This window comes from Pseudophryne corroboree, chromosome 7 (genome assembly GCF_028390025.1).
Source record: "Pseudophryne corroboree isolate aPseCor3 chromosome 7, aPseCor3.hap2, whole genome shotgun sequence".
Lineage (NCBI taxonomy): Eukaryota > Metazoa > Chordata > Amphibia > Anura > Myobatrachidae > Pseudophryne > Pseudophryne corroboree.
In genome coordinates, this window is record NC_086450.1 from 237,831,085 (window position 1) to 237,843,308 (window position 12,224).

Consider the following 12,224-nt stretch of genomic DNA (forward strand, 5'->3'; position numbering starts at 1 on the left):
TTGGAAATCCAGGGCAAGACTCATACCAGCCACACCAATCACACCGTATAACTTGTGATAAACTTACCCAGTCAACAGTATGAACAACAACAGAGCATCAGTTCAACCCTGATGCAACAATAACATAGCCCTTATTGCAGCAATAACTATATACAAGTATTGCAGAAGAAGTCCGCACTTGGGACGGGCGCCCAGCATCCACTATGGACTACGAGAAATAGATTTACCGGTAAGTAAAATCTTATTTTCTCTAACGTCCTAGTGGATGCTGGGGACTCCGTAAGGACCATGGGGATTATACCAAAGCTCCCAAACGGGCGGGAGAGTGCGGATGACTCTGCAGCACCGAATGAGCAAACACAAGGTCCTCCTCAGCCAGGGTTTCAAACTTGTAGAACTTTGCAAAAAAGTGTTTGAACCTGACCAAGTAGCTGCTCGGCACAGCTGTAATGCCGAGAACCCTCGGGCAGCCGCCCAAGAAGAGCCCACCTTCCTAGTGGAATGGGCCTTAACTGATTTTGGCAGCGGCAATACAGCCGCAGAATGAGCCTGCTGAATCGTGTTACAGATCCAGCGAGCAATAGTTTGCTTTGAAGCAGGAGCACCAAGCTTGTTGGAAGCATACAGGATAAACAAAGATTCTGTTTTCCTGACCCTAGCCGTTCTGGCTACATAAACCTTCAAAGCCCTGACCACATCAAGTAACTCAGAATCCTCCAAGTCAGTAGTAGCCACAGGCACCACAATAGGTTGGTTTATATGAAAGGATGAAACCACTTTTGGCAGAAATTGTGGACGGGTCCGCAACTCTGCTCTATCCGCATGGAAAACCAGATAGGGGCTTTTATGTGACAAAGCCGCTAATTCTGACACACGCCTAGCCGAAGCCAATGCTAGTAGCATGACCACCTTCCATGCAAGATATTTCAATTCCACCGTTTTGAGTGGTTCAAACCAGTGGGATTTCAGGAAACTCAACACCACATTAAGATCCCAAGGTGCCACCGGGGGCACAAAAGGGGCTGAATATGCAGCACTCCCTTAACAAACGTCTGAACTTCAGGTAGAGAAGCCAGCTCTTTATGAAAGAAAATGGATAGGGCTGAAATCTGGACCTTAATGGAACCCAATTTTAGGCCCAAAGTCACTCCTGACTGCAGGAAGTGAAGGAAAAGGCCCAGCTGGAATTCCTCCGTAGGGGCATTCCTGGCCTCACACCAAGCAACATATTTTCGCCATATACGGTGATAATGTTGAGCTATCACGTCCTTCCTAGCCTTTATCAGCATAGGAATGACCTCATCTGGAATGTCTTTTTCCGCTAGTATCCGGCGTTCAACCGCCATGCCGTCAAACGCAGCCGCGGTAAGTCTTGGAACAGACAGGGCCCTTGTTGCAACAAGTCCTGTCTTAGAGGAAGAGGCCACGGGTCCTCTGTGAGCATTTCTTGCAGATCTGGATACCAAGTCCTTCTTGGCCAATCCGGAACAATGAGTATTGTTCTCACTCCTCTTTTTCTTATGATTCTCAACACCTTGGGTATGAGAGGAAGAGGAGGAAATACATAGACCGATTGGAACACCAACGGTGTCACCAGGGCGTCTACAGCTATCGCCTGAGGGTCTCTTGACCTGGCGCAATACCTCTGTAGTTTCTTGTTGAGGCGGTATGCCATCATGTCCACCTGTGGCAGTTCCCACCGACTTGCAACCTGTGCGAAGACTTCTTGATGAAGTTTCCACTCCCCCAGGTGGAGGTCGTGCCTGCTGAGGAAGTCTGCTTCCCAGTTGTCTACCCCCGGGATGAACACTGCTGACAGTGCGCTTACATGATTCTCCGCCCAGCGAAGAATTCTGGTGGCTTCCGCCATCGCCACCCTGCTCCTTGTGCCGCCTTGTCGGTTTACATGAGCCACAGCGGTGATGTTGTCTGACTGAATCAGAACTGGTTGACCGCGAAGCAGGGTCTCTGCTTGACGTAGGGCGTTGTAAATGGCCCTTAGTTCCAGGATGTTGATGTGAAGGCAAGTCTCCTGACTTGACCACAGACCTTGGAAATTTCTTCCCTGTGTGACTGCTCCCCACCCTCGGAGGCTTGCATCCGTGGTCACCAGGACCCAGTCCTGAATGCCGAATCTGCGGCCCTCGAGAAGGTGAGCACTCTGCAGCCACCACAGGAGAGTCACCCTGGCCCTGGGGGATAGGGTGATTAACCGATGCATCTGAAGATGTGATCCGGACCATTTGTCCAGTAAGTCCCATTGAAAGGTCCTCGCATGGAACCTGCCGAAGGGAATAGCCTCGCATGATGCCACCATCTTTCCCAGGACTCGAGTGCAGTGATGTACTGACACCTGTTTTGGTTTTAATAGGCCCCTGACCAGTGTCATTAGTTCCTGAACCTTCTCTATCGGGAGATAAACCCTTTTCTGGCCTGTGTCCAGAATCATGCCCAGGAAAGGCAGACGAGTCGTAGGAATTAACTGCGACTTTGGAATATTCAGAATCCAGCCGTGTTGCCGTAACACTTCCAGAGAACGTGCTACGCTGATCAGCAACTGTTCTCTTGACCTCGCTTTTATGAGGAAATCGTCCAAGTATGGGATAATTGTGACCCCTTGCTTCCGCTGGAGTACCATCATTTCCGCCATTACCTTGGTAAATATTCTCTGAGCCGTGGAGAGACCAAACGGCAACGTCTGAAATTGGTAATGACAATCCTGTACCACAAATCTGAGGTACGCCTGATGAGGTGGATAAATTGGGACATGAAGGTATGCATCCTTTATGTCCAGAGACACCATAAAATCCCCCCCTTCCAGGCTTGCGATGACCGCTCTCAGCGATTCCATCTTGAACCGGAACCTTTTTAGGTACATGTTCAGGGATTTTAAATTCAATATGGGTCTGACCGAACCGTCCGGTTTCGGTACCACAGACATGGTCGAATAATAACCCTTTCCTTGTTGAAGGAGGGGAACCTTGACCACCACCTGTTGAAGATACAATTTGTGAATTGCAGTTAACACTATTTCCCTCTCTAAGGGGGAAGCTGGCAGGGCCGACTTGAGGTATCGGTGAGGGGGCATCTCTTCGAATTCCAGCTTGTATTCCTGAGACACAATTTCTATTGCCCAGGGATCCAACTGGGAGTGAACCCACTTGTGGCTGAAATTTCGGAGAAGCGCCCCCACCGGGCCTAGATCCGCCTGTGGAGCCCCAGCGTGATGCGGTGGATTTAGTGGAAGCCGGAGAGGACTTCTGTTCCTGGGAACTAGCTGTGTTGTGCAGTTTCTTTCATCTGCCCCTGCCTCTGGCAAGAAAGGACGCACCTCGGACTTTGTTTTTCTGTGATCGAAAGGACTGCATTTGGTAATACGGTGCTTTCTTAGGTTGTGAGGAAACATATGGCAAAAAATTTGACTTCCCAGCCGTAGCTGTGGAGACCAGGTCCAAGAGACCCTCCCCAAACAATTCCTCACCCTTGTAAGGTAAAACCTCCATGTGCCTTTTTGAGTCGGCATCACCTGTCCATTGCCGAGTCCACAGGACCCTTCTGGCAGAAATCGACATAGCATTTATTCTAGAACCTAGTAGGCTAATGTCTCTCTGAGCATCTCTCATATAAAGGACAGCGTCTTTAATATGACCCAGGGTCATTAATATAGTATCCTTGTCTAAGGTATCAAGTTCCTCAGATAAGGTATCCGTCCATGCTGCTACAGCACTACACACCCAAGCCGACGCGATTGCTGGCCTCAGTAAGGTACCTGAATGTGTATAAATGGACTTCAGGGTAACCCCCTGTTTGCGATCCGCAGCATCTTTGAGGGTAGCCATATCCTGTGACGGCAGGGCTACCTTCTTGGATAAGCGTGTCAAAGCTTTGTCCACCCTAGGGGAGGATTCCCAGCGTAACCTGTCCGTTGGCGGGAAAGGATACGCCATAAGAATCTTTTTGGAAATCTGCAGTTTTTTATCTGGAGATTCCCAAGCCTTTTCACATAACTCATTTAGCTCGTGTGAGGGGGGAAAGGTTACCTCCGGCTTCTTTTCCCCATACACATGAAGCCTCCTGTCAGGGACTGGGGTTTCCTCTGTGATGTGCAACACATCCTTAATTGCTATAATCATATAACGGATGGATTTAGCCAATTTGGGCTGTAACTTTGCATCATCGTAATCAACACTGGAGTCAGAATCAATGTCGGTATCCGTGTCAATAATTTGGGATAGTGGGCGCTTCTGAGACCCTGTCGGCCTCTGCGACAAAGGATCAGGCATGGGTTGGGACCCTACTGTCCTGAGGTTTCAGCTTTGTCTAACCTTTTATGCAAGGAATTAACATTATCATTTAAAACCTTCCACATATCCATCCAATCAGGTGTCGGTGCCGTCGGCAGAGACACCACATTCATTTGCTCCCGCTCTGCTTCCACATAGCCTTCCTCATCAGACATGCCGACACAAGCGTACCGACACACCACACACACAGGGAATGCCCTTTTTGAAGACAGTTCCCCCACAAGGCCCTTTGGTGAGACAGAGAGTATGCCAGCACACACCCCAGCGCTATATAACCCAGGAATAACACAGTAACTTAATGTTAACCCAGTAGCTGCTGTATATTGTGTTTTTAGCGCCTAATTATGTGCCCCCCCTCTCCTTTTACCCTTTTCTACCGTGATCTGCAGGGGAGAGCCTGGGGAGCTTCTTCTCAGCGGAGCTGTGGAGAAAAAATGGCGCTGGTGAGTGCTGAGGGAGAAGCCCCGCCCCCTCGACGGCGGGCTTCTGTCCAGCTAAAATACATATCTTTTTGGCGGGGGCTCATACATATATACAGTGCCCAACTGTATATATGAGTACTTTTGCCAACAGAGGTCCATATGCTGCCCAGGGCGCCCCCCCCCCCCCTGCGCCCTGCACTCTTACAGTGACCGGAGTATGTGAGGTGTGTTTGGAGCAATGGCGCACAGCTGCAGTGCTGTGCGTTACCTCATGTGAAGAACGGAGTCTTCTGCCGCCGATTTCGAAGTCTTCTTGCTTCTCATACTCACCCGGCTTCTGTCTTCCGTCTCTGCGAGGGGGACGGCGGCGCGGCTCTGGGATCGGACGACGAGGGTGAGATCCTGTGTACGATCCCTCTGGAGCTAATGGTGTACAGTAGCTTAAGAAGCAGGACCTAGCTTCAGAGAGTAGGGCTACTTCTCTCCCCTCTGTCCCACGATGCAGGGAGTCTGTTGCCAGCAGAGCTCCCTGAAAATAAAAAACCTAACAAAATACTTTCTTACAGCAAGCTCAGGAGAGCTCACTGAACAGCACCCAGCTCGTCCGGGCACAGATTCAAACTGAGGTCTGGAGGAGGGACATAGAGGGAGGAGCCAGAGCACACCAGAATCTAAATTCTTTCTTGGGGTGCCCATGTCTCCTGCGGAGCCCGTCTATTCCCCATGGTCCTTACGGAGTCCCCAGCATCCACTAGGACGTTAGAGAAATAATAAATAATAATAATGACAGATAACATGAAAACAATTTAGCGACCAATCATATGTAAGCCACTGGCTGCTCACGGATTACATGAGTAACTGGCTTCCTCATTTCCAGTTATCATTCACAAGTATCACAACCAGGGCTCTCACTGACTGCATATCTATCTCCTACAAAACAGAAGATAATGCTGTGCTGGAGAAGGTAGCACAGGACTAATCAACTCTAACAGGAAGGCAAGCAAACTTAACATATGAAACATATAAAATTGGAGTATATATACACACACATGTACTGTATACGATTGCCGGTTTTGAATTAGGACGTCTCCTTTAAATGTGCTTTGTCTGTACAGCGCATTACCTCAATACATCAGCGAGATTAGCAGCTGTCACCCAGCATCCTTCCACACGGCTATAGTCTTGTTTCAAAACTAAAACACAATACTGGGTAAGGCCATAATAATATAAATCCTCTTTAAGTGTCCACAACTGTTTGCTTCCAGCCGCCACACCTTTTAAAATCTCTGTGGACAGAGCAAATAATTATTAAGCAAATATTAGCATAAGAAAAGCAAAACTAATATACTGTAGCCGAGGACATTAATGAGCTTACCTTTTATATTCAGCAACAAGACTGGGACTGATCCATTGCTGCTCTCAGTTAGTTTAGAGGCTAGTTCCAATATCCTGCGATCCACAGTCTCCGATGGTTTCTCACTCATCTTTCTGATGTGACAACAAACATGTTAATAGAGGTCTGGGGGGGGGGGGGGATTTAATTAATGTACATAATCAATTGGTTATCAATAGCTCTTATTATTTCCACACCCGAGACACAGATTCAACAGTACCATGCATTCACTGACATGCCGACAATGTACCTTCAACCGCTCATTCCTACCCACAAAGTGCACCTCCAACCACTCATTCTTACCCAGACAGTGCGCCTTCAACCGCTCATTCCTACCCAGACAGTGCACCTTCAACCGCCCATTCCTACCCAGACAGTGCACCTTCAACCGCCCATTCCTACCCAGACAGTGCACCTTCAACCACTCATCCACACCAAGAACACGACTTCTCATAGTCATCCAAACCCAGATAATGCACCCCCCAGAACACTCCTTCACATACACATCTAAACCCTGAGAATGCACCATTACACAACAGAGAATACGTCTTCGCATACACATCCAAACCCTGAGAATGCAACTTTGGGAAATTCCACCAATAACGGAATCACATTTTTACAGTGAAAAACTCTACACATTAACAACCACATCCACTAATGTGAAAAAAAACATCATAACCCACCAGCCCACAATAAATCCCATATAAAATACTATTAAAAACAGCTTAAGTTTAGTTAATTCTGTATTAACCTAAAAGTATATATTCTTACTACTTCAGTGCTTATTTTTGATAGTGTTCAGTGTGCGCACCACTAGGCTTAGTTGGTGCCCACCATAGTTTTGGTTGTTAGGAAAATGTTAGAAAATAGAGGTACGAGACATTATGATACACAATTGAATTCCCAAATGCTGGGACTGTGCATTGCATGTCATGTTATACTGATGTTACTGCTGTCGAAATATTTACTACCCTGGAGATCTTGGGTTAAGAGGGGAGCCGTCAATATATGCTTACTTATGTTGTTTATCAGTCAGATAATCCACTGCCCTGAGGGGATTGGGTAGCCATGCCGCCAACAGATTCTTGCTCATCTGAGGTAATACCCCCGAAGCCACTACAATTCATCTCTTGGAATGTGGGAGGACTTAATTCCCCTGTCAAACGACGACGTGTGATCATGCACCTTAAACGCTCTCACCCGGATGTGATTTTCTTACAAGAAACACACTGGCTGACGGGTGAGGAGAATGTATTGAAAGCCCCATGGCTTGGTTCTTGTATTGCTGCTCCTTTCCGTACGAAGTCCAGAGGGGTTGCCATACTTTTTCGAAAAAAATCTCCCCGTCACTGTTTTGACAGAAATCATTGACTCCGAAGGCAGATATATCATAATGGACATAGAGCTCTTTCATTCCAAATTTACCCTTGTCAATCTATACGACCCGAATGTCAATACACACATATTCCTTCAAGACATCACTCACATTCTTCTAGCCAGAACTAATTATTCTTTAATAGTGGGTGGAGACTATAACATGGTAGATGACCCTACAGTTGACAGGTCACCGACTATGCCAAGAACCACTGACTCCCAGAGCAGACATTTACTGACATTTAGAGATTCCCTGGACATCTCTGATCCATGGAGATTGCTACACTCAACAGACAAAACGCACACCAATTTGTCACTGGCACATGGAACGTTGTCCCGTATGGACAGGTTCTTAATTGCCGATGACTTAATGTCTCAGGTTGCCGGGGTGGACATACTTGACATATTGATTTCTGATCATGCCCCTGTCACGTTGGCATTAACCTATCCCCATATGCACTCGACAGATCGTATCTGGAGATTCCCACAATAATTAGTAGACTCAGAGGATTTTAAATTGTAGCTCACGTATCATTGGACCAATTATGTGGATGAAAATATAGATTACTGGGATAGACCTGACATTTTTTGGAACGCCTCCAAGGCAGTGATGAGGGGTCACATTATTAGTTATGTCACCCGGAAAAAAAGGGAATCCAAACTGGAATACACTGCGTTAAAAGCTGCAATGTCCACAGCCTTCCAAACATACACCTCTACTCCAACAGAGCTCACCCTTACTGAGTACAAGCACGCTAGGCGCCTGCTTGAAACTTATTTAGCCACCCAGGCGAAACACTCCTTAGAGACTTTACCAAAAATAAATTTATAGATGGGGCAATAAGGCTGGTCGGTTGCTGGCGGCCATTTCCCGGCCTCCCAAAAAACGTCACATTATAACTACTATACACCACCCCAGGTCTGGTCGTATTATCACCAACTCTCAAGAAATAGTGGAACAATTTCAATCCTATTTTCAATCCTTGTTTAGCTCGGCACATATAGATACTGACATACAATCACAACTGCTCACAGACGAGATATTGCCCGCTCTGACTCGAGACCAGAGAGAAGCCCTTGTAGGGAAAAATAAGAATTTACTTACCGATAAATCTATTTCTCATAGTCCGTAGTGGATGCTGGGGACTCCGTAAGGACCATGGGGGATAGCGGCTCCGCAGGAGACTGGGCACATCTAAAGAAAGCTTTAGGACTATCTGGTGTGCACTGGCTCCTCCCCCTATGACCCTCCTCCAAGCCTCAGTTAGGATACTGTGCCCGGACGAGCGTACACAATAAGGAAGGATTTTGAATCCCGGGTAAGACTCATACCAGCCACACCAATCACACCGTATAACCTGTGATCTGAACCCAGTTAACAGCATGATAACAGAGGAGCCTCTGAAAGATGGCTCACAACAATAATAACCCGATTTTTGTAACAATAACTATGTACAAGTATTGCAGACAATCCGCACTTGGGATGGGCGCCCAGCATCCACTACGGACTATGAGAAATAGAATTATCGGTAAGTAAATTCTTATTTTCTCTAACGTCCTAAGTGGATGCTGGGGACTCCGTAAGGACCATGGGGATTATACCAAAGCTCCCAAACGGGCGGGAGAGTGCGGATGACTCTGCAGAACCAAATGAGAGAACTCCAGGTCCTCCTCAGCCAGGATATCAATTTTGTAGAATTTTACAAACGTATTTGCTCCTGACCAAGTAGCTGCTCGGCAAAGTTGTAAAGCCGAGACCCCTCGGGCAGCCGCCCAAGATGAGCCCACCTTCCTTGTGGAGTGGGCATTTACAGATTTTTGGCTGTGGCAGGCCTGCCACAGAATGTGCAAGCTGAATTGTACTACAAATCCAACGAGCAATAGTCTGCTTAGAAGCAGGAGCACCCAGCTTGTTGGGTGCACACAGGATAAACAGCGAGTCAGATTTCCTGACTCCAGCCGTCCTGGAAACATATATTTTCAGGGCACTGACAACGTCTAGCAACTTGGAGGCCTCCAAGTCCCTAGTAGCCGCAGGCACCACCAATAGGTTGGTTCAGGTGAGACGCTGAAACCACCTTGGGGAGAAACTGAGGACGAGTCCTCAATTCCGCCCTGTCCGAATGGAAAATCAGATAAGGGCTTTTTCAGGATAAAGCCGCCAATTCTGACACGCGCCTGGCCCAGGCCAGGGCCAACAGCATGACCACTTTCCATGTGAGATATTTTAACTCCACAGATTTAAGTGGTTCAAACCAATGTGACTTTTGGAACCCAAAACTACATTGAGATCCCAAAGTGCCACTGGAGGCACAAAAGGAGGCTGTATATGCAGTACCCCTTTTACAAACGTCTGAACTTCAGGGACTGAAGCTAGTTCTTTTTGGAAGAAAATTGACAGGGCCGAAATTTGAACCTTAATGGACCCCAATTTCAGGCCCATAGACACTCCTGTTTGCAGGAAATGTAGGAATCGACCCAGTTGAATTTCCTCCGTCGGGCCTTACTGGCCTCGCACCACGCAACATATTTTCGCCAATTGCGGTGATAATGTTTTTGCGGTTACATCCTTCCTGGCTTTGATCAGGATAGGGATGACTTCATCCGGAATGCCTTTTTTCCTTCAGGATCCGGCGTTCAACCGCCATGCCGTCAAACGCAGCCGCGGTAAGTCTTGGAACAGACAGGGTCCTTGCTGGAGCAGGTCCCTTCTTAGAGGTAGAGGCCACGGATCCTCCGTGAGCATCTCTTGAAGTTCCGGTTACCAAGTCCTTCTTGGCCAATCCGGAACCACGAATATAGTGCTTACTCCTCTCCATCTTATCAATCTCAGTACCTTGGGTATGAGAGGCAGAGGAGGGAACACATACCCTGACTGGTACACCCACGGTGTTACCAGAGCGTCTACAGCTTATTGCCTGAGGGTCCCTGGACCTGGCGCAATACCTGTCGAGTTTTTAATCATGTGGAAGACTTCTGGGTGAAGTCCCCACTCTCCCGGGTGGAGGTCGTGCTGAGGAAGTCTGCTTCCCAGTTGTCCACTCCCGGAATGAATACTGCTGACAGTGCTATCACATGATTTTCCGCCCAGCGAAGAATCCTTGCAGCTTCTGCCATTGCCCTCCTGCTTCTTGTGCCACCCTGTCTGTTTACGTGGGTGACTGCCGTGATGTTGTCCGACTGGATCAACACCGGCTGACCTTGAAGCAGAGGTCTTGCTAAGCTTAGAGCATTGTAAATGTCCCTTAGCTTCAGGATATTTATGTGAAGTGATGTCTCCAGGCTTGACCATAAGCCCTGGATATTCCTTCCCTGTGTGACTGCTCCCCAGCCTCGCAGGCTGGCATCCGTGGTCACCAGGACCCAGTCCTGTATGCCTAATCTGCGGCCCTCTAGAAGATGAGCACTCTGCAACCACCACAGGAGGGACACCCTTGTCCTTGGTGACAGGGTTATCCGCTGATGCATCTGAAGATGCGATCCGGACCATTTGTCCAGCAGGTCCCACTGGAAAGTTCTTGCGTGGAATCTGCCGAATGGGATTGCTTCGTAGGAAGCCACCATTTTACCCAGAACCCTTGTGCATTGATGCACTGAGACTTGGCTCGGTTTTAGGAGGTTCCTGACTAGCTCGGATAACTCCCTGGCTTTCTCTTCTGGGAGAAACACCTTTTTCTGGACTGTGTCCAGGATCATCCCTAGGAACAGAAGACACGTCGTCGGAACCAGGTGCGATTTTGGAATATTGAGAATCCAATCGTGCTGCCGCAACACTACCTGAGATAGTGCTACACCGACCTCCAACTGTTCCCTGGATCTTACCCTTATCAGGGAATTGTCCAAGGAAGGGATAACTAAAATTCACTTCCTTCGAAGGAATATCATCATTTCGGCCATTACCTTGGTAAAGACCCGGGGTGCCGTGTACCATCCATACGGCAGCGTCTGAACTGATAGTGACAGTTCTGTACCATAAACCTGAGGTACCCTTGGTGAGAAGGGTAAATTTTGACATGAAGGTAAGCATCCTTGATGTCCCGAGACATCATGTAGTCCCCTTCTTCCAGGTTCGCAATCGCTGCTCTGAGTGACTCTTGAATTTGAACCTCTGTACGTAAGTGTTCAAAGATTTTAGATTTAGAATCGGTCTCACCGAGCCGTCCGGCTTCGGTACCACAACAGTGTGGAATAATACCCCGTTCCCTGTTGCAGGAGGGGTATCTTGATTTTCACCTGCTGGGAATACAGCTTGTGAATGGCTTCCAAAACTGTCTCCCTGTCAGAAGGAGACATCGGTAAAGCCGACTTTAGGAAACGGCGAGGGGGAGACGTCTCGAATTCTAATTTGTACCCCTGAGATATCACCTGAAGGATCCAGGGGTCTACTTGCGAGTGAGCCCACTGCGCGCTGAAATTCATTGAGACGGGCCCCCCACCGTGCCTGATTCTGCTTGTAAAGCCCCAGCGTATACTGAGGGCTTGGCAGAGGCGGGAGAGGGTTTCTGTTCCTGGGAACTGGCTGATTTCTGCAGCCTTTTTCCTCTCCCTCTGTCACGGGGCAGAAATGAGGAACCTTTTGCCCGCTTGTCCACGAAAAGACTGCGCCTGATAATACGGCGTCTTCTCATGTTGAGAGGCGACCTGGGGTACAAACGTGGAATTCCCAGCTGTTGCCGTGGCCACCAGGTCTGAAAGACCGACCCCAAATAACTCCTCCCTTAATAAAGCAAT

General features: G+C 48.1%; 1 protein-coding gene across 4 annotated transcripts in view; it reads right to left on the minus strand.

Moving 5' to 3' along the window:
- IQCB1 (IQ motif containing B1) overlaps window positions 1–12,224 on the minus strand; it is a 352,259-nt gene that overhangs the window by 248,191 nt on the left and 91,844 nt on the right. For all 4 annotated transcript variants that reach the window (XM_063934042.1, XM_063934043.1, XM_063934041.1 and 1 more), the window contains 2 exons: window positions 6,102–6,214; window positions 5,850–6,012 (listed from right to left, as the gene is read on the minus strand). In XM_063934042.1, coding sequence (XP_063790112.1) covers window positions 5,850–6,012; window positions 6,102–6,210 — 272 coding nt within the window. In that variant the 5' untranslated portion in view covers window positions 6,211–6,214. The remainder of the gene's footprint in view (window positions 1–5,849; window positions 6,013–6,101; window positions 6,215–12,224) is intronic.